We start from the raw sequence: 26,183 nt of genomic DNA on the forward strand, positions 1-26,183 counted from the left end.
TGACCCCTGAGCACCTGAGGCTATGACCCAGCCCCCCATATATGTGCCACCCACTGCCCTCCTATGAAAGAAACTTGGCCAAAACATCCCTTGGCCCACCTGCAAAGAACTGGGCTTTCTTGGGGCCCAGAGGACAAAAGCCCCACTGACCTCTGGTAGCCACTGAAGTTTTATTTATGGTTTTATCCTAATCACTTAAAATCCAAGTAACGGACCTGGGAGGTAGGGCTCGGGGCCGGTGCCTCTCTCCAACTCACCTTGGACAGCAGTGGGGAAGAGGGCGCAGCAGGAGGGGGGCTAAGCGGGGCAGCAGCAAAGTACCGGGCGGCAGCGTCACCACCAGCACCCTCCTCTCGCGGGGCCCTGGCTAGAGGCCCTATGGCTTGGGGTGGGGGGAATGGGAGAAGCCCCCCACCCCGGGGCCCTCGCCCCCTCCCCTCCTCAGCCCCTTGGGGAGGGCTCGACCCATTTCTGCGGACAGGAGACAGAGGCAACAGGAGCGGAGGACGCGGGAGAGGCAAGGAGGTGGCACAAATAAAGGCAGAGGTGAGGGGCTGAGGGCGAGGCTCCCCGGGCGCCCCACCCTCGCCCCCTGGGAGGGGCGAAGAAGCCGCGGCGCCAGGCAGCATTCGGGGAGATGAGGCGGGGCTTAAGGCTGAGGGCCCGGGCGGCGGGCGCGGGCCTCAGTCGAAGCCGTGCCAGTCGCTGTGCTCCGAGTCGTACTCCAGCTCGGCGCCCACGCACTTGACGCCGTCCAGCAGCATGGGCGTCCCGTGGTGGCGGTCTACGGGCGACGGGGGGATCGGGGGTCAGCCCCCTCCAAGGCGGGGCTCCGGTGGGGGGGAGCAGCCTTCCCCCACCCCTCCCGGCTGCGCGGGGCCCCGTGGCTCACCCATGACGCGGGCCTGCACCGTCACGCGCACGCAGGTGCCCGCGCCGCCCTCGCAGGCCAGCAGCATCTCCTCCTTGAGCACGCCCTCCTTGTGCGCCGAGTACTCACACTTGACGCTGTAGCCTGCGGGGCGCCGCGGACGGTCAGGACGGTCAGCGCCCTCCTGCCCCCCAGCACCCCCAAATGGTTCGAGCCCTCCCGCCCCACCTCCCAGGCCAGCAGCCTGGCCTCCGAGACCTCTGCCCCAGCCCAAGGCCACTCTGAAGGCCCCAAGGGTCACTCAGGCTTGTGGGAGGAAGGCCTGGGGCGGGGCAGCCTTGAGCCGTGCAGGCGAAGGTCTGGAGGGGCCGGCTCTCCCCCGAGGAGGAGGTGGGGGCCCCTGGTCCTCAGGCCTCTGCCAGGCAGCGGAGGCCTGATGCGCCAAGCCCAGCACTGCTGATGCTACACCCGTTTCCTGGAGGGTGGCAGGCCCAAAGCTAATTCCTCAGTGCCCCCCCCCCCCCGACGCCCAGCAGGTACAGGGTCCTGCCCAATGAGTGAGGCCTGGGGCAGGGTCCCCCAAAGGCCGCCACACTGCAAGGCTTAGGACGAGGTGGGAGAGAAGCCCCCACACGGCACGCTCCCTCCACTCCCGCCCGGAGCCAGGACGCAGCACACCTTCCGGGCTGGGCGAGACGCTGAGGAGCCGGAGGTGCAGGCTGGGCACGGGCGCCTGGCGGGTGTCGCTGCTCAGCCTGTGCACGGGGGGCAGCGTGAAGGTGATCTCGTACTTGTGCAGGATCTTCAGGAAACCGACCTGCGGTGGGGAGGCACCTTTGCTGACCGCCTGCCCCCTCCCCTCCTTGCCAGCGCCCCAGAGCTCGGCCAGCACACGTGTCCCGCCTGGCCTGAGTAAAAGACGGGGAGCTAGGACTCGGGGGGCTGGAGGCCTGGCCACTGCTGGCCCAGGGATGGCTCAGGCCATCTACCGGCCCCTCCACCATCTGCTCAGCCCTCGGGTGAAGGTCACAGGTAACACATGCTGCACACGACGAAGGAAGGGGTGGGTGGGTGGGGAGTCCGACAGGGCCAGCAGTCTGCCCAGCCCGGCATGGTCACTGGGCCCTGCCCTGGAAGCCCCCTGGCCCATAAGCCCCAACAGTGCAAGTGATTAGTGTTGTTCTCCCACCTGCTGGCTTCAGACATGCCAGTGGTGGTACGGGCCCCAGGCTGGCCAGCAGGCACAGGGGACGCGCCGTCCCCCTGCCCGGCTCACGGGGCCACAGTCGCCTGCTCTCTGGTACAGGAGTTGGACGGCCCCTGGGGGCCAGCAGGGATGCTGCTGAGGAGCTTCAGCCAACCAGGGCCTCCGGGCCTGTCACCCCACTGAAGTTGGGGACCACAGGGCTGGAGGGCACACCTCTCCAGGAGCTTTTTCCTTTTAATTCTGCTTCTAGTTATATACTGGGGGAGGGGCACACCCTGCAGTGCTCAGGTGCTACTCCTGGCCCTGTGCTCAGGGGCCACCAGTCCTGGTGGTGCTCGGGGGGACCTCGTGCACGCAGTGCTGGGGACTGAACCTGGGTCGGCCTCGTGCAGGATAAGTGCCGGCATCCCTGAATTATCTCTCCAGTCCCTCTCCGAGAGTTTTCTGACTGCACCTGCCAAGCATGACGCTGTGACCCAGCAGAACCACGTGCGGAATTTTCCAGGGGAAAAATACTCAGAGGTGTGCACCAGAGTACTCCTCTCTGCTCTATTTATAACAGTGAAAAACAGAAGCCACCGTGACACCAGGAACAGGGAGACAGCTAGAGCAGCACCACAGCTTGTCGTGAATGCGCAGGGATTGTACAACCTCGGGCCTGCCCTGGGAGCCGGCAAAAACAGTGCGTACACTGCGGTACCAGCTCTGTGATTTTGGAAACAAAGCTAAACAAAAATGAAAAATAAACAATGACCACCACAAAAAAAGAAGCTGGAGTAACACACATCAAAAATCTTTCTCCTTTGGGCCAGAAAGGTAATACAGCAGGTAAGGTGTTTGCTTTGCACAAGACAGACCTGGGTTCGATCCCCGCCATCCCAAATGGTCCCCTGAGCACCACCAGGAGCGAGCCTTGAGCAGAGCCATGAGTAACACCTAGCATCGCTGGATGAACAACCCTCGCCCCCTCCCACTGGTCCCCATAAAAAAAAAATCCCCTTGGTTATTTCTAGAGCATAGAACTGTGGGCACTTTTAAAATCTCTATTGTTCTCTATCTTCACATATCTCTCTGAGAGAAATGAATGGATTTGGCAGAGACGGGGAGGGGCTATTTGGAAGCTCTGGCTCATTCTCTTCAGTCCAGGGGGCTGGGCAGAGGTGGAGTTGGACCCTCTCGGCCCAGAGGTGCCCAGAGGGCATGCGTCCCTCAGCCCCCACCCACCCAGATGGATGTGGGCTTTGACATCCGTCCGCACGCTGGCGGGGTCCCGCTGGAGGGAGTGGGGCCTTACACAGGAGGTAACGCTCCACCCACAGAAGCGGCAGAGACCAGCCCAAGGGGTCCCTGCCAGCATGCTGAGCCCCCCCTGGGACCGCCTCCTGTCTTCCCTTCCATCCCCTCACGACTCCCTGGGGAGGAACGGTCTCTTCAGAGAAGAGGACGCGGAGGCAGCCCACCCCAGGTCACACAGCCTGGGGACCACAGCTGCCACCGTCACCTCCCAATGCTCATATAGGGGTGACGGTGACGCCACCACCGGTGACTCCCCCTGTTCGCACTCTGTTCTAAACGCACTCGGGTGGGGCCCCCTCCCCAGCCCCCAGCTCCCAGCACTGGGAGGAGGTCAGCCTGGGAGCGGAAGGCAGGGAGGTGGTGGGGGAGTCTGCACACACCTTGACCAGAAAGCTGTGGTCACTCTCCTGGGTGACCATCACCACCGAGTCGTGCAGCTTCTCGTCAAAGTGGACGTGGCCCTGGGAGCCTTCGGCATCGTGGCCCGCCGCAAAGCGGATACTCCGGACTCTGGGCTTGCTGCCTAGGGAGAGAGCGGGACGGGCTCCAGGGAAACGGCGCTGCCCCTGGGAACTGCCTCCCTGCCCACCGCCCCGCTGCAGGCTAGCACGTATCCCGCACGGGGCTCCTTGCAGGGCGAGGCCATGCCCTAGGGGGCTCGAGGGGTCACCAGCTGTGAGGCCCCTCCACCTCCTCCCCTGACCATCTTCCCACAGAAGACTCACCCTGAGACGAAAGACTCTAGGCTCAGTTGACGGGACCCCCTCGAGAGAGAGGAGGGACAGGGCTCCAAAGCCCCCCACCCAAGTGGGGCTCTGCGGGGCACCCCTCCCCATGCCCGTCTGGGACCTCCCCTTCCAGGCCTGCCAGCGCCTGGCCTGATGGCCCACGTGGGAGGGGGGTGGGGACAGCAGGGACAGACACGGGCTCCCTGGGACCTGTTTGTGGGTGTGAGAGACAAAGGGGCCCTCAAAGGCTCAACTGCCCAGGAGGGCACCGGTCACTGCCAGGCCCTGACCTCGGGCGCCTCCCCTTTCCTTGCCACTGCACCCCGGGCCCCGGGCAGCGGCTTCCCCACACACACCTCAGCTTCTCCACGACCAGGAAGGCTGGGGGCGAAGACAGGGAGGGCATGGAGGCCGATGGACGGAGACCCCCTCTTCCCAAGATATGGGAAGCAGCCCTCGCTGCTCCCCAGAGCCCACTCGAGGCCCCCCCTGGGTGGGCCTGGACAAACCCGGCCACTGAGAGAGGCAGCGGAGACCAGGGCCAGGCTGGCACTCCCACATCCCCGGGGTGACCCCGAGAGTCGGCCCGTGACTCCCACCAGGCCTCCCTGCCCCAAGCAGATATGAGCTCTCTGGGGCGTCTCAGCCCCCGCAGGGCACACCCCGCGCCCGGCTCACGCAGTGAACAGGGGACCAGGCTTGCACGGGGCACAGACACTGGTGACCAGCTCGCTTGAGCCCACAGGTGCGAACAGAAGGATGGATGGACAAATGTATGCACGCACTGACACACACATAACACACCGGGCACTGCAGGTAGCGATGTGCCCCCTCCCCCACCCTGCCCACAGGCACTCACCCTTGTTGGCTGCAGCCATGGACGCCCTCCCGGCCACGGGCTGACCACGCTCAGCTGGACACGCGGTGTGCACTCAGCAGCCTCCCATGTTCCGGGGACACCAGCAGGAGTCTGAGAGGGGGACGGGGAGGCAGGGGGGTCACTGGGAGAGTGCAGAGGGCCCAGGTCTCCATGCTCCACCCATCTCCTGCTGCCCTGGGCCTGGCTAGCAGGCGCCAAGCTGCAGCTTCTGGGGGCCAGAGTGCCAACACACAACACCTCGTGTCCGCCTGAGACCGGCAGGAAGGACGGCCTGCAAAGGAAGGGGGCACATCGGGACCCTCTCCAGAGCCCAGTTCTAGCCCTGATGACAGTCACCGAATGGCCCAGCCTAATCCTGTGGGCTGTGGCCTCCTGCGTCCCAAGTCCAGGGCTTCCACCTTCCACTCCCCTCCTCCCCCCTGCCGTCAGCATGTCCTTGGAGCTCGCCCTCCTGGTGACCAGTCAGGACTACACACAGGACAGATGCCCCCTTAGGACCCACCACACAGATGGGCAGTCTCCTAGCCCAGCCCCCAGAGGAGGCCTGAGGGCGGGAGTAGCAGGAGTGGGGGGGCAAGGGGAGGGCAGCCTGGCCTGCAGGGGTGTGGCGGCTGAGCCAGGAACCATCTCGGCATCTCAGAAAGGAAGGTGACCGAGTGACAGCTGGAACACACACCGTCAGGGCACTCAGAGATGACAAAAGGACAGAAAGCCAAAGCCACCCGCCCAAAGCCCTCATTTGTCAACAGGGGCTGGGGCGGGCGGGAAACCACGCCCTTTCTTTCTTCACTCCGCCTGCGGCCTGGCCTCTCTGGATGGAACAGACTGCCCCGGTGCTCAGAGGAAAGTTGTTCTTTAGAGCAGAATTCTTGCCGCTACTAATAAGGGAGCTTCTGTAACCCCGTCCCCTCCTCCAGAAATAACCGCAGGAACCCAGGAGCCGGAAGCTGGGGCAGGGCCCAAGCGACACCCACGGGGGCTGAGCCTCCCGTCCCACTGCCCTCTGGGGACCTGCCGTGACAGCACCAGTGGCAAGGCCTGCCCCAAATTTTCCACCTCACTCTGACAGGCCACCGGCTCCCACCTCCCCGCTGCTAAGGACACAGGCTCATGGACCGAGTTCAATGAGCAGCTCGGAGAGGGCCAGGAGACAGGCCGGAAGGCAGCCGCACACCAACAGGCACTGACCTTTGTTTGTTTTTGATTTCTGCTCCAAATGAGAGAAAAAAAAAGACAAGAAAAGAAAGGACAGGGCAGGAGTGTTGTGTCCTGGACATGGAAAGAGATAGAGTACCGTGGGGCCGCTGCCAGCTTTCTGGAGCGACCAAGCTTTACCCGGTCACAACAACACTCATCTTGAGTTGCCATGAGGGCAGGTGCCAAAAGCGAACCCCGTCGGAGCGGCTGGCAGAGAACACAGAGCCCGCAAAGTCTTAAATATTTACCATCTGGCTGCTCCCCTGCAACCTTTGCCAACTTCTGTTCTAGACTCACACGCAGAGGCAGGTGTGGGGGTGCTGGCGGGGACCACCAGGGCCTGGCATTTCACCAGATCAGTTGCACAAAGGGAAGGGGGGTGAGAGGTAGGGCAGCAGGTAAAGCTTCGCACATGGTCAGTCCGCGGCCCCTAGCACGTGGCCACTCCTCTGAGCCCTGCTAGGAGGGATCCCTGCAACACCCTGAGCACTGTCCCATGCTCCTCCGCCCGCCAAAACCGCATCTGAGGGCTAGTCGAGAAAGCGGTATGGAGAGATGAGGGGGAGCTGAGCTAGGAAGGTGCGCGCACGGCTTCCTCCTGATGAGACAGGGATCAGAGTCCGCTGGGCGACAGTGGCTAGCCCAGTCGGGAAGGGAAGGAAGGTTGGGGGGAGGGAGAAGGCTTGGTCAAAGGCCTGGGGAGGGCTGGAGCGATAGCATAGCAGGTAGGGCGTTTGCCTTGCACGCGGCCAACCCGGGTTCGAATCCCAGCATCCCATATGGTCCCCTGAGCACCGCCAGGAGTAATTCCTGAGTGTGGAACCAGGAGTAACCCCTGTGCATCGCCGGGAGTGACCCAAAAAAGCAAAAAAAAAAAAAAAGGCCTGGGGAGGGGCAAGGCAGGGATGAGCCCTCAGAGCACAGGGAGTTACTGACCCAGAGAGTCCTGCCTGACCCCCGGGAGGCCTCACCCCTGCCACCCTGGGCCACTGGCCCCAGAGCAGCCCCTAAGCCCTGGAATCTCCGCTGGTGGCCAGGGGCCCGGCCCTGCAGTGGAGGGGTGCTGGACATGTGGGGTACACACACAGACACACACACACCCCTCTGAAAGACCCTGCAGCCCATACACACACCCCTCTGAAGGACCCTGCACCCCATACACACACCCCTCTGAAGGACCCTGCACCCCATACACACACCCCTCTGAAGGACCCTGCACCACACACACACACACACACACACACCCGCCTCGTCCCATTGCCTGCCTTCTCCCTGACCGCCCTCTGGAGCTCTGAAGGACCCTGCACCCTATCCATACCTTAACATGGGTCTTTGCTTTGGCAACACAACACAGCCTGTCCCCGACTCCACCCCCCAGAGGCCGGTCCCCCCTTCTCCACCTTGGTGCCACTGACTTGCGCTGTTCCCCCTTACAAGGACAGTAACTCTATTTTGTTCTTATTGAGGTGGGGGGGCAAGGGCACCCTTAGTGGTGCTCAGGAGACCACACGGGGCGCCGGGAATCGGGCCCAGGTCAGCTGTATGCAAGACGGGCACCCTGACCCCTGTCCTATCCTCGGGCCCCGTGGCTGTTCTGTCAAACCCTGTGTCCAGAGCACCCAGCCCAAACCCAGTTTGTGACACGGACAGACGGGAACAAAAGGGAGAGTGTAAGCACCAGCCCTAAGCCAACCTCGGTCCTCCAGGAACATCAGGGCCCCCCATTATTTTGGGGCCAGCCACTCTATACGGGGGGCACTCAGGAAGAGGTACGGCAGCCCCCTAGCCCACCCAGAGTGTCCCCCCACCCACATCCTTGAGGCTGACCACAATGGCCAGTTCCTAGCTAGTGCCTGGCCAGGGCTCCCCAAGCACGAGCGCTGACCACACAGTGGGGAGAAGAGTGACTTCAAGAGCCCCAGGGGCCGGCTCAAAGGGCCCGGCACCTGCTCTGCACGTGGAAGGCCGGGGCTCCATCCCCAGTACCACAGAGTAGCGCCCCGAACCCCAAAAAGCCCTTCTGACCCCAGCCTAGTATCCACACATGGGTTCCCGTCAGAGGTCAGCCGAGCACCAACCCTGTCCACGGGATCCAGGAGGCCCCTTGGCAGCCCTCAGGACCCGCTCCCCCGCCCAGTGCCAGCCAAGGCCGGGGCGACCGAGAGCCACGGGGACTTGGGGAGCAGCCTGGGCTCTGGGGCCTGGCAGTCCTGGCTTGCACCCAGACTGCCAGGGGACGCGACCTCACATCTCCAGGTCTCGGTCGTCTCATCGGGAAGGCAGACACCAGCAGCGGGCTCCTCCTCCGAGGGTTCCAGAGCCCCCAGAGGCCTGGTTTCTGAGGCAACAGCCCTTTCGGAGGCACTGCGGGTCAACCCCGAACATCCAGGATGGCCGAGGACTGGGCCCCAGGGATTTGGGCTTCTCAGAAACTGGCTCAAGGGTTAAGGGGCCTCCCCGCCCATCCGCTCCTCCTGACTCCCCTTTCCTCCACTCCCAGAGCAGCCGGTGACTGAGGGGCGCCTGCTGTGCCCCCCAAACAGGAAGATCCAAAAATACACACCCAAAGAGACACTCGGGGTACACCCGCACCACATACACCCCCAGGCGAGTACCCAGAGGCTAGGGGACAGACTATGGAGCCACAGATGGGGCAGACTGGGCACTGGGGACAAGGGCCTTCAGGGCAGCTGGGACAGGACCTTGACTGTTATTCTCAAGGAAACTGGGGCACAGAGAACTACCAACACAAGGCCTAGTGAGCAGGGAGCGAGGGAGGAAGGAAGGAAGGAAGGAAGGAAGGAAGGAAGGAAGGAAGGAAGGAAGGAAGGAAGGAAGGAAGGAAGGCAGGCGAGTGGGAGGGTGGGGGAAGGAAGGAAGGAAGGAAGGGAGGGAGGGAGGGAGGGAGGGAGGAAGGAAGGGAAGGAAAGAACGAAGGAAGGAAGGAAGAAAGAAAGGAAGGAAGGAAGGGGTGGGAGGGAAGGGGGAGAAAAGAAGGAAGGAAAGAAAGAAGGAGGGAGGGAGGGAAGAAGGAAGGAAGGAAGGAAGGAAGGAAGGAAGGAAGGAAGGAAGGAAGGAAGGAAGGAAGGAAGGAAGGAAGGAAGGAAAGAAGGTGGGTGGTAGGGTGGGAGGAAGGAAGGAAGGAAGGAAGGAAGGAAGGAAGGAAGGAAGGAAGGAAGGAAGGAAGGAAGGAAGGAAGGAAGGAAGGAAGGAGGGAGGGAGGGAGGGAGGGAGGGAGGGAGGGAGGAAGGAGGGAGGAAGGAGGGAGGAAGTGGGGGAGGGAAGGAGCTCAGTTCAGGGCAAAATGCCCGCCTTGCAAATGTGAAGCCTTGCGTCACTGGCACTGCCCGCCATACCAAGTACTATCCCCAGAGCAATGCCTTTAAAGAAAACAAAGGAAGGGCTGCTCAGAGCTGACCCTATGCCCAGCAGGGCTCAGCAAAGACTGGCAGAGCCTCTAGCGTTGAGAAGAGGGCCAGGAAAAAAGGCAAGTGGGCAGAAACACCCAGTTACCCAAGAGCCCGGAGTTCTTAGCCTCCGAGACTCTTGCCTAGAGGGTGCTCACAGCTCTTCCAGGCAGCCCATGCGCGGCCAAGGGCTCTAGCCTGGATGAAGGGCCAAAAACTGTCCTCGGGCCAGAGAGACAGAAGAGGAGTAAGACGCTGGCTTTGCACACAGCCGACCCCAGGCTGATCCCTGGCACCATATATGGTTCCCCAGCACCAGCACGAATGAGCCCTGAGCAGAGAGCCAGGAATAAGCCCTGAGACCGCTAGGCGTGGCCCCCCAAAACAAAACAAAACAAAGACAGTCTGTCCATGCAAAGTGGAGCTTGACGACCTGCCACCCATCCCAGCACCCTCTACTCCAGCTCACAGCTCAGGGCTCAGTCCTGGCTTAAGGACCTCTTCTAGCCTCTTTTTATAGCAACAACCAAAAACAACAAGCTCAGTGACACCATCCTGGCCTGCCGGTGGGGCACCCAGTGAGGAAACCCCAATACGCGAACACAGGCGGCAAAACCAGAGCTGGAAGCAGGGCCAGTGGGCGAGCTTCGCAGCTCAGCCTGCCGGCGGGCTTCCTTCTCCACTTCCTCCTCCCTCCAGCAGGTCAAAGGTGCAAAGGCGAGTCAGTGTACCTTCTTCCCACTAGCAGTGCACGCGGGGAGAGGAGAGGACCCACACGCACCCATCTGCCGCGGGAAGGCCTGCCTCTTCCGTGCAATATCCCCTCCAACGAGAAAGTCTCTGAAGCCCTCCAGCCGGGCTGTCCCGCTCAAGCTCCTGCCCAGGGCCCATGATCTGGACGGACGCCCCAAGAAGTAGAAAGCAGGCGAGGTCCAGGAGGCTATCTGACCTTCATCAGACACCTGGGCAGAGAAATCCCGTTTTCTTCCCACTTCCAGCCCAAAATCCCAGAGGAAAGGTAGCCCCTGACCCTCACGGGGACCCCGGCTCACCCATCGCAACACCGGTCCTGCACAAAAACGGAGCCCCTCCTGCTAGGGGAGGTGCCCAAGGGGAGGACCCTCGATTCGATGCTCTCTCGCCTCCATCCCCCAGGGTGTGGCGGCCCCTGTCCCCGCCCCATCCCCATCCTCTCCGAGGACGGATGCGCGCCCGCCGCCCTCACCACCCTCACCTCGGCTGACGCAGGCATCTCCCGAGCCCGCACCCCCAGGCAGCCCCGCCCTCCTCCCAGGGGGCTGCGGGGCCAAGGTCACCCGGCCGGGTGGCGGGGCGTGGGGGCGGGAGTCCGCCCACCCCGCCGACAGCCCCCGCCGCCCCCTCCCCGGATCGCACGGGCCGCCCCCAGCACCGGTCCCCCGGGGTGTGACATCTGCCTGAGTCCCGCCGAGTCCCCCGCCCCAGCCGGTGGGCGCCCGAGCCCCTCCTGGACCCCAGGACGGCGGCGGGGCCGGGCGGGGATCCCGGGGAGAGGCGCAGAACCAGGAGGCGGCGGGCCAGAGGCGCGGTCTCACCGTGCGGGGAGAGGACCCCGGAGCCAGGCCCGGCGGGGCTCGGACTGCAGCCGAGGCGGCGGCGGTCGCGGCTGGGGGGCCCAACGTAGAGCACGAGGAAGGAACCCCGCGCCGCCGCCGCCGCTGCCGCCGCCACCGCCGCCTCCCGCCTCGCCGTCACGCCCCCGCCGCCGCTCATTGGCCGGCCTCGGGGGTGGGGCCACGGCGCCCCAAACCAATCGGCGGGCGCTGCGGAACCACCAATGGGCGAGCCCCCGTGGCCTCGCTCCGAGAGGCGCTCACGCCGGAGCTCCTCAGTTCTCGCGATGACTGCGGCCGAGCCTCCGGGTGAAGGCGGGGCCCCGGGAGGAGCGGCCGGCAGCGGCCTCACGTGGGCCCCGCCCGCGTGTCGCCGTCAGCGGTGGGGCTCGCGCCGGCCCCGCCTCGCCCCCGCTTCCCCTCGAGCGGTCTGAAGGCGCGGCCCGGGGCCGAGCGGGTGGCACCCTGACGAGTAGCCTCTGCCCCCTCGGCGGCCGTCGGTCGCGGGTATCGCCAGGGGCTGCCCAGGAGCTTCGGAACCCTCCATCATTCCCGCTTTCTGACCCCCGCATTTCTACCTCCTCCCCCTCCCTGCCCGACCCCCGGCGGACCTGAGACGCGGTCCGAAGAGTCGGACCGCCGGGATGAACGCCAGAACAAAGACGAGGACACGCGGGGTGGGGGTTGGGAGAGCCTGTGCCGGCGCCCCCAGGACCGCAGCCCGTCTCCATGGAGGCGGTCTCCATGGAGACCGGGATGCGGTCTCGGAGTGGATGCGCGGAGCTTAGCGCCGCTGGGTGGGGGATGTGGGCCCTTGCACCTAGCGCTGGAGCGTGGGGCGTGGTCTTACTGAGGCTCCGCCCGCCGTTCCCAGCGCAGTGTACCCCCTTCTTGCTTTCGCTGCCTGGAATCGCTGCCCCCCACCCCCCACCAAGTGCTCACCTTGAGCTGGAGCGCGCTGCTCCTTCCGGCTACCTGAGGGAAAGGTGGCGTGCATATGAGCGCACTCGCTACTTTTGTGGCTCTCACAAGGCTCCTAGCCATCCTCCACTAGATTCGTGAGAACCCCAACCCTAGTCCCAGGGTTTGTGCACTACTGACACATTAGACTGTGCTATTTCCCTCGAATTCTCTCCCCTGCTCCGAAGTGTTCTGAGCTCCCGACTGTCTCCAGAAGAGGCCTTACACAAACTTTTGCTGTGTTTTGGATGCGCATTCTGGTGTCTAAGATGTCCTCCGGCGCCAGCTTGGGGAGGTTTCCACATTCTGAGTCCAATCCATCCCCTCATGGCAGATGCCTTCTCACTACACACCTTCCATTCATCCCATGTACCCAGATAGCTAACCCAACCTGCTGTATTCCCGCGTGTTCTCTCTCTCTCTGTCTCTCTCTCTCTCTCTCTCTCTCTCTCCCCCCTCCGTTCTCCCTTTCCCCTTTTTAGGCTACACCCTCCAGTGCTCCCTAAGATGCTCCAGGGACACTGGGTATTCAGGGTGAAACCGGGACTTCCTACAATCATGCACTCCAGCTCATTGAGCTGGGGAGATACCCCAGCAACCTCCCACCACACACACACACACACACACCCATATGTCTATTCTAAAAATTCAGAGTTGACAGTGAATCTAAAATAGGCTGCAGGTGTATTCTATTTTGCCAACAGAGTTTTTTTTTAAATTCTAATTCTTCTTATTCCTCTTTTGACATATAGCATAAAATAACAGCAACATGGACACATTCCACCCTGGCAAATACATCTACGGGTGTAATGCTTTCATCTCTGATTTCTGCTTCCTCCCAGAGGTAGCCACAATCCTACTCAGTATCCTTGTACCGCTTTTTCATTCATCATAGCCAGATTCACTAACAGCTCCCAATGACCCCTGCCTAGTGGTATTCACACCCCCGTACCTAACCCTTGGATGTGACCTGAACCTAGTTACTTCTAATAAGTAGACTGACAAAATGCAGTGGTTGGCATGTCTATGATTAAGAGACTGTAGGGACCAGAGAGAGGACAGCAGGTAAGCTTCCCGTGTTGCACACGGCTAGCCCAGGTTCAACCCCATATTCTCCCCCAAGCCTGCCAGGAGTGATCTCTGAGTACCACTGAGTGTGGTCCAGAAGCCAGAGAGGGAGAGAAAGAGACAGACAGAGAGAGATTATTACTTACATCTATCAGATAGTAACTTCCACCTGTTAACTCTCTTGTTAAACTTTGTGGAGGACTGGGGTTGCCACCTGTGGCAGTGCTTAGGGACTGTCCTGGAAGTGGAGATTATACCCATTGGTGATCTGGGGATCATGTAATACTGCTGCTGAACCTGGGCCTCCAGTCACTGAGCTCTCCCTTGCTGAAGTAAGCCCACCCCCACCGCCCCTGGAGATAGCGATACAGAAGGAAAGACAGCCCTCATCAGCAGCCCCCATCAGAAGTCTTTGACCCAATAGGCCTCAAGGAGCTCAATTCTGTTAACCAAATCAACCTGGAAGTGAACCCATGGCCAGTCACTCATTCAGATGAGACCACAAGTCCGGCCAAGCACTTTGATAGCCCTGTAAGAGACCCTGAAGCAGAGGTCCCAGCAGAATAAAGCAGGAACCTTTGACATGCAGAAAGCATAAGATGATTGTGTACTGTTTGTTTTCTGTTTGGAAGGGTGGCCACACTCAGTGGTGCTCAGAGGCCATACCTGGTGCTCGGGGACCAGATGTGGTGCTAGAATTCGAATCTAGGTTATGGCCACAAATTCATGCCAGGCAAGTATCTTACCCTTTATACTCTCCTGCACCGTGTGTGCTAGTGTAATCCAGCTAAGTTTGCAGTAAGTAGTTCATTATACAGTAACAGATGACCAACACCAGTACTTTTCAGATTTTTCTCTTAAAAAGAGTTTTGGTGCAATGAACATTGCTGTACATGTGTTGCAGGACAAAGAATACAGGAACTTAAGTTTCCCCTGGCAATCGTCTAGAAATTGAATTACATGGTCTCAGGATTTTTGAATGTGTAGTATTAGTGAATGATAAGACTTAGGTCACACCATGGCCATGGTGTATTGGTCAGGGATAGAAGTCAAACTTGGCATCAAAGTGATCAACAGGTAGGGCGCTTGCCTTGCATGTGGCTAACCCAGGTCCTATCACCAGCACCACATATGTTCCCCCCAAATCTGCAGTGATTTCTGAGCCAGAAGCAGGAGTAAGCCCTAAGTACTTCCAGGTGTACCCCAAAGATAAAATTTTTTAAAAAGATTGGCATGAGGGGCCGGAGCGATAGCACAGCGGGTAGGGCGTTTGCCTTGCACGCGGCCGACCCGGGTTCGATCCCCGGCATCCCATATGGTCCCCCAAGCACCGCCAGGAGTAATTCCTGAGTGCAAAGCCAGGAATAACCCCTGAGCATCGCTGGGTGTGACCCAAAAAGCAAAATAAATAAATAAATAAATAAATACATCAAAAAAAAAAAGATTGGAATGAGTCTGTGGGCAGGATTGGGAATGATAGAGATGCAGGGTTTTTTTTTTTTTTTGGTGACTTTGTTGTTGTTGGGATTTTGTTTGTTTGTTTGCTTTGTCACACCTAGCAGTATTTATGAGTTACTTCTGTACATGGGGGTTGCTAATAGTTCTCTGGGGATGCGCAGTGCCCCAGACTGAACTAGATTAGCTGTATGCAAGGCAAGCACCTAAATCCCTGTACTATCCAAAGGGCACATTTAGAGATCAGTACATGGGGAGGATTGGGGAGTATGGCAAGAATTTGAAGCCTGGGTCGGAGAGATAATACAGCAGATGAGACAATGCCTTGTATGTGGCCAACCTGGGTTCAATACCTGGCACCCCATATGATCCCCCAACCACACCAGGAGTGATCCCCGAGTGCAAAGTCAGGAGTAAATTCAGAGCATCGCCAGATGTGCCCACACACACCAAAAAAAAAAAAAAGAGGAGCTGGAGTGATAGTACAGCGGGTAGGGTACTTGCCCTACACACAGCCGACCTGGGTTCGATTCCCAGCATCCCATATGGTCCCCTGAGCACCGCCAGGGGTAATTCCTGAGTGCAGAGCCAGGAGTGACCCCTGTGCATCACCAGGTGTGACCCAAAAAGAAAAAAAAAGAAAGAAAGAAAGAAAGAAAGAAAGAAAGAAAGAAAGAAAGAAAGAAAGAAAGAGGAAGGAAGGAAGGAAGGAAGGAAGGAAGGAAGGAAGGAAGGAAGGAAGGAAGGAAGGAAGGAAGGAAGGAAGAAAAAAGAAAAGAAAAGAAAAGAAAAGAAAAGAAAAGAAAAGAAAAGAAAAGAAAAGAAAAGAAAAGAAAAGAAAAAGAATCTTCAAGCTGAGTTTGCACTGGGTTCAAAGACACTGTGAGTGGGGGTTTATGGGCAGTCTGAGGTCAGAAGTCAGGCTGTGCTAGTGTACAAGGTCTGACTCCTGCTGTTCTCAACCGACCTAGCAGTGGCCACCTACGGCCCAGCTACCCACAAAGTGGGACCTGCTTTTACTCAGGATCTAACTGCCCTCCAGATCCAGACAGAGAAGGCAGGAGTGAGAAAGAGCACAACTTTAATGGGCCAGACCCATGTCCCCCAAGTAGCCTCAGCAGTACAGGGCAGAAGGGGCGGGCGGCTGGAACAGGCACTGCAAGAGTCTCCCCAACCCCTGGCGAGCCCCTCCTCACCCTTTCCCCTCTAGCTGCTGCACTTTCCAGCCTTGAGCAGGGTCCCAGGTGAGTGCCCAGGAGGGACAAAGAGGCTCCTTGGCCGCCTGGGGCGCAGACTGTGCAGCTCTCTCTTGAGTGGAGCTAGCACCGTCCCCAGCGCTGCCAAGGGACCTGGGACTAGGGGCAGGATCTGATCTCAGGACACCCTTCTCAAGGTCCACCACAGGGAGCACCAAGGCAGAGCTGCTGGGGTGGGACACCGCTTTGGGGGGCAGGCCAGGTCTCTGCATGTGGCTTCTGGGTTCTGGAAAGTGGTCCATTCTCCTGACCCGGATGGAGTGGAAGGAGGTGGCTCAGTCTGGGGTCTCCACTCAGATGGATTCTGCCCCACCCCCCTGCCCAGCTCCCACATCCACCCCAAAGGAGGGAGGGGCCTCACTCCCAGGCTCATTGGAGGCGCTGGCTCCGCCCGCCCGTTCCTTCTGTCACTAGGTGGGTGCATAGGTGGAGCTGGTCGCAGCCTCTGGGTTCTGGCGGGTACTCCCTGGCGCTGCCACTGGCCGCTCACCGCTGCTTCCGCTCTGCCTGCTGGAGCCGCCGCGAGAGGTCATCAATGCGCACATTCTTGAGCTGGAGCAGGTGCTCCAAGCGCCTGACCTTCATCTGCAAGACCTGAGCCACAGGGCACAGAGGTCAAGCCTGGCGCCTGCCTGTCTCTCTGCCCCACCACTCAGAGCCAAAGCCCCATCCCCCCCCATCCCACCTGCTCAGGGTACCCTCACACCCTCACCTGCACGGTCTCCTGCGAGGCCAACAACTCCTGCTCCTTTTCTGCGATCTGGAGAACGAAGCTTGGGTCGCCCTGCAGAGCCTGGCTATAGCCTGGAGGTCGGGGGGGCGGCTGCCGGCTCCCTCTGAGGTGGGAAACAGCTTAGTTGAAGCCTGACCGGGCCTCTCTCATACCTTTTTTAGTTTTGGGGCCGCATCCACCACCAGTGCTCAGTATGACTGTGAGTTCAGAAATCGCTCCTGGTGGTGCTCAGAGGACCATATGAGATGCCAGAGATTGAACCTGGGTTAGCAACATGTAAGACAAATCCTCCACCTGCTGCTCTATCTCTTTAGCCCCTGTGCATGCGTGTGTGTGTGTGTGTGTGTGTGTGTGTGTGTGTTTGGGTCACACCCAGTGGAGCTCACTCATGGAGGGCTTCAGGGGACCATATGGGTCACCTGGAATCAAACCTGGGTCGACCTTGTGCAAGGCAAACGCCCTACCCACTGTACTATCTCTCCAGTGCTGGGCCCTTCATTTTTAACCTTTTCTACCGGCATCTCTCCCTCCCCCCCTGCCTCCTGCTTGTCTACCTGTCCAGGTGCCACTTGCCCCACTCCCCCTCCAGCCTTGCGCAGGGAGAGAACCAGGCCTAGTGAGGTTCCGAAGTCTTCACTGTCTTACCTGAGCGGCGCCCCTCCCTTGGGATCCTGGGCACCTTCCCCTGGGGCCTTCTGGGGGAAACCTGAGTCAAGACAAGTGAAGAGTAACGGTACTGGCATCTTGTTCTCCTGTTCCCCCAGCTCCCATTCCTCCCCCAGCCCCAGATAAAAGAAGTAGCACACAGGGAAAAAAAGAAAGAGAAACTCCTCCTGAGAAGAAGAAGAAGGTCACTTTACCCACATCCATGTAGCCAGTGCCATCCTGGGGAGCGGCCAGCTCCTGGAAGAACCACAGGGGTCTGCTGTGAACTCAGGTTCAGCCATTCCCTTGTGTCCTCTCCAGAATCCCCCACGCCCCCTCCCTTTAGCCAGTCCCCTGCTCCCCTCTGCACCCCCAGAGTGGTGACAGAAGCCTTAGGGGAGCACCTGTAAAGAGCCAGCACCCAGCTTTCTGCGCCTCTGCCGCTCTTCCAGGCGCTGCCTCAGGGGGATGAGCACCAGCTCCACCACGCCAGGGGCGCACTGCGCAATCTTGCGCATCACGTCATCTGGGACCGAGAAGTTGAGTTTGTTCAGCACCTTCCTGCAGGGGCAGACACAGGTGGGACCCTGGAGGGATGATGGCAGCAGTGGGGGCAGAAAAAGTCCACGACCCCAGGGGGGAAAGGAAGGGCTTGCCTCCCCAGTATAAGGCTCCCTGGATCCCAGAACCAGCTTCTGCCTGTGTTGTCCTCCCCACCCGGTAACCAGAAGACAGAGGCCGGGACTCCCCGAGCAGGAGCTGGAGATCCTGCTGATACACCCAAGGATTCTGTTACCTGTTCAGGTGCCCCCAGTTGCTGAGCTTCTGCTGAAGGGAATTGGCAGGTACATAATTGTGCATCTCCACCATCTTGGGGAAGTAATACTTGATCACCTCTGCAACCAGGACTGTGGCGGCAGACATGAAAAGTGGGGAGAAGGGAGAGGGAGAAGAAATGGAAGGGGTGGAGGGATCCAGTGGGGCAAAGTGGTGGGGTTCAGTGGAAAGGCAGAGAGGTGGAAGGGAAAGGATGATAAGGGGTGAAGATAAGGGTGGTGGGAGGAGTGGGCAAGAAAGCAAGATCAGTGATAGGCTGGAAATAAAGTGTTTAGCAACCCCTGAGGAGCTGCATTCCCCCCCCCGCGCCCCCCCCACTAGCTCTGTGCATCAGAAAATGAAGCTCTGTGGGCCTCTAGCAGAGCAGGAGTCTCCCAGATGCCCTTCCGGAGCCCAGGGCCTCACCTAGGAACTCACATGGATACACACATACACACACCAACGCCCAAGTCCCAGGAGACAGCCACAAACTCTCATAAACAGACACACAATAGGGGCTGGAGCGATAGCACAGTGGGTAGGGTGTTTGCCTTGCACTCGGCCCACCCGGGGTTCTAATCCCAGCATCCCATATGGTCCCCTGAGCACCACCAGGGGTGATTCCTGAGTGAAGAGCCAGGAGTAACCCCTGTGCATCGCCGGGTGTGACCCAAAAACCAAAAAAAAAAAAAAAAAAAAAAAAAAAAAAAAAAAACAGACACACAATATTATCCCTTTTATACATATAAACATAGGACAGGCGATGTCAACACAGGACACATACATGCTTAGAGACACGCAGATTCCCTTAGCACATGTGCACACAGAGAAAAAAATACAGCAGTTGACAATCATTCTAACATTGGGGTTCCAGGAGACGGTCCCTTCCCCCCCAGGAAGAATCCAACATAAACAATATCCAAACACAGAGAAACGCACTTTGGTCACTAAGTCTCAGGAGACACACCGACACCTAGACAAGCACAAGGAAAGCACACAAGGTCACACAATATCCCACGACATGTGTACAAGAAAGAACATGCTAACACAAGCATGAATCCACCCCACGTGCTCAGATTCCCACCATGCAGAATACAGCAGTAAGCTTGCACACACAGAGACACGCAAAGGCACAGTGCGACCGACGTTAGTCATTCCGGAGGCAGTGGGCGTGAGACTCCGCACACACCACCTGCGTCACGGAGAGACCGGGAGGACACATCTATGTGTGGATAGGCACATGCCCGTGAGCGCACGGGTGCAGACAGAAAACACACGGCACGCCTGCAGCCCAGTGCGACACACCCCCTAAGTCGCCGTCCGCATGCATAGAAACACACAAGTACACACCGACACGGGAGGCCGCGCAGTCACCCAGGGACACACACACACAGGCACACGCACACCCGCGGGAGCGCACACCTCCGTCACTGAAGTCCCGGCAGAGATTCCGCTTGGGCCGGGATAGGGGGATGTTGTCGACCCACAGGTACAGCTGGTGCAGCGCCTCTTCGTCCACGCTGCCCGCCATGAACGCCCCCACAGGCCGTTCCCGCCGCGCAGGGTCCAGCCTCCGCCGCACGACCCCTCTCGAGCTTCCTCCTCGGCCCCCGCCCCCCGCGCAGAGCGGCGCCCGGCGCTGATGCCCGGAGCCGCGTCCTAGCTGGAAACGGCCATATTGTTTCCCGAAACCATGGCAACAGCTGGCGTCGCCAGGGCGCGGGGGCTTCTGGGAGTGGTAGTTTTCCTTCCGCGGCCTCGTCGGAACTCGGCGATGGGGCCGCCTAGGTGGACTGGCCTTCCCCGCCCTCCAGGAAAACTCCTCCGGCCCGCGTCACGGGCTGAGCAGTCAAGGGTCCACTCTCGGGCCTGCTAGGCCAGCGAGGCCCGCAGAACCCCTCGCACCGGCACCCCCAAGGGCTCGGACCCGTCTCCCGGGCCCTTTAAGTCATCAGTCCCCCGTGAAGGCCGCACCCTGGTGTCCATCAACTTTCTCTAAGGGTCCATTTTAATCCTCCGCTGCTCCCCATCTGGACTGTGGCGTGGACTGAGACCAGGCCGCCCTGCAGTCCGCAGAGCGATTGCCACGCCTTGCCCCCTCCACCCACAGCCCGTCGGGATCCTGGGGGCAGGGTAGGGGGCCGTTACCATGTAACCCAGACTCCCAGGGAGAACACCAGGGTCAAGGTCAAGGTCTTGCGCAGGCCCTTAGCTCCTCAAGCGTCTTATTATGAAATGTGAGTAACGACTTGTGGCAGGGACATCGTGGAAAGGCAATGGGAAGGTATTTACAGAAGACCCACAACTACAGGGATCAGGGGAATGGAAATTGGTGGTAGAAGCTGCGCGAGTTCCTCTAGATACCTTCACCTCCCTTTCTCCCTCCCAAGATCTATTCTTCCAGATGTCAAAACCTGACTTCAGGGGCAGAAAGATGGCACAGCAGGTAAGGTGCTTGATTTGCATATGCTGACCCAGGGTTGATCCCCAGTACCCTAGATGGTCCCCTGAACCCTGCCAGGAGCTACCCTTGGGTGCAAGTCAGTAGTAAGCTCTGAGCACTGCCACGTGTGGACCCCAAACAAAACAAAAATGGATTTCAGGGTCAGAGAGAGGACGGTGGGTAAGGTAGGTAAGGTACTTGCCTTGCATGCAGCTAACCCTGGTTTGATCCTTGGTACCACAGATTGTCCTCTGAGCCCCCCAAGAATGATCCTGAGCTCAGAATCAGGACTGAGTTCTCAGAACTGCTGGGTGTGACTCAGAAACAAAGAAAAAAGCAAGCAAACCAAAAAATAAAAAGTAAAACTCACTGATTTGCAATTTAGGGGCTGGATAGGTAGGTGACCAGGCTCCAGTGTGTGCTGGGCGTGCAGGAGGCCCAGGTTGGACCCCTGACACCTCCGTCTCCCAGACACCACCAGAAAGGATCCCCAAGCTCCAGCCTGTCAGAAGCCTCTGAGAAGAGCTGGATATGGTACAAAAACCAGGGGAATTATTATTATTATTTAATCATCAGCTCCTTTTCCTGTGCTACCTTTCAGAGTTCAGAATTTGTGTCTTTCGGTAGTGAAGAGGCATGTCTAGGTCAGCCCCAGACGAGAGATTCCTTTCCCCAGACCACTTGTGAGGGATCAGGCACATTGCTGGCACATCTGTGCCTGTTTTCTCCTGGTTTCACCAGCCCCATCAGGTCATTAAGTGCATCTGAACTGCAGGGCTGGGGAGTGAATTGAATGGGCTGGAGAATAAGCTACTGCATGCAAGACACCCAGGTTTGATCCCTGGCACCGTATGGTCCCCTGAGCACTGCCAAGAGCGACCCTTGAGCACCACAAGATGTGATCCAAAAATCAAAATAAGAGTGATAAATAAGAAGTGCTTTGCACAGCACACAGCAAGAACCTTCGTGCTGGTGTCGTCATTAATGCGGCGATCTGGGTTTCAGCAAAAGTCGTGTTCTTATTGACAGGAGACACAGGGGAGTGACTTGCCCTGCTGGTAAATGAGGTGAGGGACCAGGGTCACTGGGGCCAACTGCTTCCACTTTCCTCAAACCTTAAGGGCGTTGTAATCCCCTCCTCCAGGACGCAGGTGGGGGAATGAGGGCTGCGTGAGGGGCACACCCACTCCTCCTGGCTCTTTCTTTAGAATCCTCCCAGGGCTGGAGGTCCCCGAGTGCCTGAGGGGCATAAAGCCAACTCAGGGACCTTTGAAATCTTTGTATAAATGTCACACCCAGGGCACCCACGGGACAAGAGGATCTTAAGGTCTTCCCCCCAATTTCCCTTAACATTCCAGAGCGGAGAGGAGGAACCGCGGAGGGGGCAGGGAAGCACAGCTCGGCAGTCAGGCCAGCCCAAGTGGAGCTGGGAGAACCGGTTTGGGGCCCAGCACTCCTGGCCCTGTTCGAGCTCGGGCCTTCCTCTAGCTAGAACTGCTGGAGCCTGAAGGCCTCCAAGAGGGCCGGCCAGGGCGGGAGGGACTGGGCCCTGGAAGGAGAAAACAGGGTAGATCAGTAGAGGCCCGGCCTCACCTTTGGACGAGGGGCACAGCACAGGGAGTGGCCAACACATGCTCCCCAGGGTGCACTAGCACTGCTGCCTCCTCCTGCCATTGTTTGCAAGGCAGGGCCCCAGGCCTGAAGATGCCAAGCAGTGCCAGGCTCTGTGGACTCAGCGAGGGTAAACAACAGAGTGCCCGCCGGCCTCTCCAAACTAGTATCTGGATGACAGGAATTGCACCCAACACCCTTCTTTCCTGGCCTCTGGCCCCTCCCCTGAAAGAGCTCCAGAAGATCCCAGATGGCCTAGAATCTGGACTTGAGGGGCTGTTAGCTATCTCCCTCTGGTTCTAGACCAGTGTCCGGGCAGGTGCACAGGGGCGCCCTTCCTGCCCAGACCTAAATAATACTCAGATACGACCTCACTTCTACGCTTGCTTCCTTCCGTGTGCCGGGGAGCAGGGAACAAAGGGAACCAGGAAGGAACGTGTCCCCAAGACAGACGCAAGCCCAGACCCATGAAGGATGCACCCTTGGCTGTTAAAACGTTCACCCCCGCCAAAGGGGGGTGGACAGGTTTATTGAATTTATTTATTCAAACTGGGAAGGGGGCAGCTGGACGGCTGGACTATGGGCCCAGCCCCAGGTCCCCTGCCCGGGTTAGGGCCCTGCCAGAGAGGGAGGAGAGGCCTGGGGCCTGCAGCTGCCCACAAGGGAAGCACCCATTACCACTCCCCTGGTAGCCCTCTCGGGAACCCCCAATCTGGAAAGAAAACCAAGAGCCAAAGAAACATGGACCAGGCCAGGGGGAACGGGGCTGGGGGCGGGGAAGCAGGCAGAGGGCAGGCTTGGAGCCTGCGGTTAGACTGTGCTTCTCAAGGTGGCCCAGGGGGCGGGGGTGGGGGGGGCTGCCAGCCTAGGCTGGAAGTTCCTCTGGAGCCCTTCCCAGAATGGCTTTGGGGTCCCCCCCACCAACAACCTGGTGCGGGTGGCAGAGGGGAGAGGCACTCTCCGGCCGGGAGCTGCCAGGGCCCATCCCTGGCTGGGCGCTGGCCGAGTCCACTGAGGGACAGAAGGTGTGCTAGCACCGGACAGCTCCCCGCCCTCCCCGCCTGGACCCCCAAACCCAGGGGCAACTGGGGAGGAAAGAGGATTCTGAGATAGAGGCAACAAGCAGGCAGTGAGGCTGACCCTGGCCCTACCGAGGTCACTGGGCCTGTCGAGGGGCCGGGGCAAGGGGACTCAAGGGTCTGGGGCACCCGCTCTGGCTCCACCCACAGCGACTGCCCAGGAGGCCTCCTCCCCGGGCTGGTGCTGCACATCCACGTTGGGGCTGCAGAATGGCTCCGCACCGGGGCTGGGGCTCAGCTGGGATGTCCCAGACCCCGAACTCCCGCCTGCCGCGCGTGGTTCTTCCTGGTCACGTGGATGAGGTCGTGCTCCAGGTGGAGGATGTGACTCTGCACGCGGTCGTCGATGGGGAAGGAGGTCAGGTACCTCTTGACCATGGCAAAGTAAGCCATGGCCTCCCCAAAGCTGGGCACGGGCACCTCGTCGCCATCCTCGTCCTCCTCCTCGTCCTCGTCCTCATCATCCTCATCCTCCTCTTCCTCACTGTCTGAGTCAGAGTCCTCCTCGCCTTCCAGGAAGTGGAGGGTGGGGCACTGGGCCTCCTCCTGGGTGCCGTAGCCCCCGAAGCTCCCGCTGGCTTCCACCACTCCCTGAGCCCAGTCCTCCGCCTCCAAGCCCTCCGAGGAGCTCTCCTCCTCCTCATCCTCGTCCTCCTCTTCCTCGCTGTCCTCCACATTCCCCTCCTCTTCCACCTCCTCCTCCTCCTCCCCCAGCTCCTCCCCATCTCCCCCTTCCTCCTCCTCCTCTCCTTCCTCCTCCTCCTCCTCCTCCTCCCCCGCCTCCCCCTCCTCTTCCTCCTCCTCCTCCTCGTCCTCCTCCTCTTCTTCTTCTTCCTCCCCTTCGCTCTTGAGGGCCGTGGTGATGGTGGCATTGGGGCCGCCCCCAAAGCCGGCCTCGCGAAAGCAGGCGGCGATGTGGCTGGGCTCTACAGCCTGCCAGGCGGCCGCCACGAAGTGCAGCGCCTCCATGAGGCCCAGCTGCAGGCCCGAGGGATCCTGGCCCTCCAGCGCGGCCATGGCCTTGAAGAGCAGGGCCTGGCGGTAGTGACCCTTCACCTGCTGGACCACGCCCCGCTCCAGGGGCTGCACCGTGCCAGGCGGGAAGAAGGCCAGCTGCACGTGCCGCAGGCCCGAGGTGTCCAGGGACTGAGCGGCCAGGCGGCCGGCCAGCAACAGGACGCGGCGCGACTCGGCGGCCATGCGGGCATCCAGGGCCTTCAGGTACTTGGCCAGCGCCTGCGTGGTCACGCCGCCCTTGGAGTTGGCCGTGTAGTCGCAGGGCAGGCCGGCCTGGCCCACGCGCGGCTTGGCCGACTTGCCGGCCACCAGCGGGGCCAGCTTCTCGCTGCCGTCGGCGTTGGCGCACAGCAGGACGCTCAGGCGCTGGGTGGCCCGGCGCGCCCGCCCGTCGCTGCCGCACAGCCCCGCGGCCTGGTCGGTGAGGAAGTCGTACCACAGGCTGGTCTCGATGGCGCTGAACACGTCCTGCGAGGCGTAGCCCTCGGCCACCGACGGCGGCTGCTCGTCCAGCGCGCGCCAGCCCGCGGGGAGCCCGCCGCCGCCCTCCGAGGGCACGGCGGGCGGGCTGGCCGGCGCGGCCGGGGCGCGGGGCGCGGCGCTGCGCGCGCGGGAGCGGGCCACGCCGCTGCAGGAGACCACGCCGTGGCGCCGGCGGAAGCGGTCCAGCCAGCCGTTGGAGGCCGTGAAGTCGTCCATGCCCAGCTCCTCGGCGATGCGCAGCGCCTTCTCCTTGAGGATGATGCCCTTGACGGGCAGGCCGGCGGCGCGGATCTGCTGGAACCAGGCGATGAGCAGCCCCTCGAGCTTGTCGTAGGGCGACAGCTTGTTGGTCTTGCGGCAGGTGGAGGCCACCCCGTACTTGCGCTCCGACGCCAGGATGGCCCGCTTGTTCTTGAGGATGGTGCTCAGCGTGGACGGCGGGATGTTAAAGCGCCGCGCGATCTCGCCCTTGCGCAGGTCCGGGTTCTCCTCCACCTCCTGGATGATCCGCGACTTCTCCCGGAACGTCAGCTGCCGCCGCTTGGGGCCCATCCCGGCGCGCCCCCCGCCCCGGGGCCCGGCGCCACCGCCGCCGCCCCGGGGCGGGGGGGGACCCGGGCCCGCGGCGGGGGGGCACCTGGCGGCCTCTCCCGCGCGCCCCGCCCGAGACAAAGCGGCGCGCGGGGCGGCGGGGCGGGGCGCGACCCGGCCGGGCCGGGGGCACCTCCGGGGGGCGCCGGCGGGCGCGGCGCGGGCGGCGGGCGGCCGGCGGCGGGCGCGGGCCACGGCGGGCGGCGCGGGCGCGGGCGGCAGGAAGTGGCGCGGCGCGGGCGGCCGGGAGCGCGGCGAGCGGGGCGGAGCGGGCGGAGCGGGATCTCGCGGGAAGCGCGGGGACGCCCGGCGCCGCCTCCCCGCCCTGCGCGCTCCCCCGCGTCCCCCGCCCGGCCCGGCCCGGCGTGCCCGCCGCCGGGGGGCGCTGCGGCCTGCGGGACCCGCGGGCGCCGGACGTCCCGCGGCCGCCGTCGCCGGCGGGGTGGGGGGGAGCGGGGCGGCGCGCCCCGGCCGGCTCCGCGGGGGGGGGGGGGTGGGGGAGCGGGGCCGCCCCGGGGAGACACGCGGGGGGACGCCGGGACGCGTGTCCCTCCAGGCTCCGCGCGGGGCTCGCGCCGTTTGCTTTTGAAATGTATTGTACGAAACTGGCATCCGGCTGGATACACCGCACGTTTGGCACCTCGCTGTTCCACCTGGCACGGAGCGGCGAGACCGGTGCCACGTCGGTAAATTATTGCCAGCATGCTTTTTAGTGCCTGTGTATTGTCGCGATTAGGAATGAACACTGATCCGGCACCTGTTGGGGTCCGTGGAGTTGACTCCTAGAAGCAACACTACCTTTTTTTCCCTCTCGTTCTATTTTCTTGATCCGCTCCTGGTGGTGCTCA

General features: G+C 60.9%; 3 protein-coding genes across 5 annotated transcripts; all 3 read right to left on the reverse strand.

The window, feature by feature from the left end:
* Positions 1-151: 151 nt before the first annotated feature.
* ADISSP (adipose secreted signaling protein) lies at positions 152-11,913 on the reverse strand. Of its 3 annotated transcripts, none has more exons than XM_055132380.1 (6): positions 11,790-11,913; positions 4,962-5,072; positions 3,755-3,897; positions 1,550-1,688; positions 893-1,015; positions 152-784 (listed from the first exon to the last, which is right to left on the reverse strand). In XM_055132380.1, exons 2-6 carry the CDS (start codon positions 4,978-4,980, stop codon positions 684-686), a joined length of 525 nt encoding a protein of 174 aa, XP_054988355.1. In that variant the 5' UTR covers positions 4,981-5,072; positions 11,790-11,913; the 3' UTR covers positions 152-683. The 3 variants fall into 3 exon arrangements, with proteins under 3 accessions (XP_054988355.1, XP_054988353.1, XP_054988354.1); XM_055132378.1 differs by lacking the exon at positions 11,790-11,913 and adding an exon at positions 11,161-11,321; XM_055132379.1 differs by lacking the exon at positions 11,790-11,913 and adding an exon at positions 10,639-10,741.
* A 3,598-nt stretch (positions 11,914-15,511) lies between these two features.
* SPEF1 (sperm flagellar 1) lies at positions 15,512-20,338 on the reverse strand. Its single transcript, XM_004610949.2, has 7 exons — positions 19,534-20,338; positions 18,092-18,203; positions 17,700-17,856; positions 17,511-17,553; positions 17,296-17,356; positions 16,630-16,753; positions 15,512-16,511 (listed from the first exon to the last, which is right to left on the reverse strand). The coding sequence occupies exons 1-7, from the start codon at positions 19,640-19,642 to the stop codon at positions 16,404-16,406; spliced, it is 714 nt and encodes a 237-aa protein (XP_004611006.1). The 5' UTR covers positions 19,643-20,338; the 3' UTR covers positions 15,512-16,403.
* A 2,309-nt stretch (positions 20,339-22,647) lies between these two features.
* Positions 22,648-25,378, reverse strand: CENPB (centromere protein B). Its single transcript, XM_055130880.1, has one exon. It carries the CDS (start codon positions 25,294-25,296, stop codon positions 23,479-23,481), a length of 1,818 nt encoding a protein of 605 aa, XP_054986855.1. The 5' UTR covers positions 25,297-25,378; the 3' UTR covers positions 22,648-23,478.
* Positions 25,379-26,183: the final 805 nt, after the last annotated feature.

Source organism: Sorex araneus, chromosome 3 (assembly GCF_027595985.1).
Source record: "Sorex araneus isolate mSorAra2 chromosome 3, mSorAra2.pri, whole genome shotgun sequence".
In the NCBI taxonomy this organism is placed as follows: Eukaryota; Metazoa; Chordata; class Mammalia; order Eulipotyphla; family Soricidae; genus Sorex; species Sorex araneus.

Bases quoted from the DNA above. Each gene is read 5' to 3' on its own strand.
- ADISSP (XM_055132380.1), bottom strand. The intron at 1,689-3,754 runs GTGTGTGCAGAC...TCCCCACCGCAG, and splicing joins ACCACAGCTTTCTGGTCAAG to GTCGGTTTCCTGAAGATCCT. The intron at 1,016-1,549 runs GTGTGCTGCGTC...GGCGCCCCGCAG, and splicing joins CGTCTCGCCCAGCCCGGAAG to GCTACAGCGTCAAGTGTGAG.
- SPEF1 (XM_004610949.2), bottom strand. From the start codon at position 19,642: ATGGCGGGCAGCGTGGACGAAGAGGCGCTGCACCAGCTGTACCTGTGG. The intron at 17,357-17,510 runs GTAAAGTGACCT...GTCTTGACTCAG, and splicing joins CACTGGCTACATGGATGTGG to GTTTCCCCCAGAAGGCCCCA. The intron at 16,512-16,629 runs GTGAGGGTGTGA...CCTGTGGCTCAG, and splicing joins CCTCGCAGGAGACCGTGCAG to GTCTTGCAGATGAAGGTCAG.
- CENPB (XM_055130880.1), bottom strand. From the start codon at position 25,296: ATGGGCCCCAAGCGGCGGCAGCTGACGTTCCGGGAGAAGTCGCGGATC.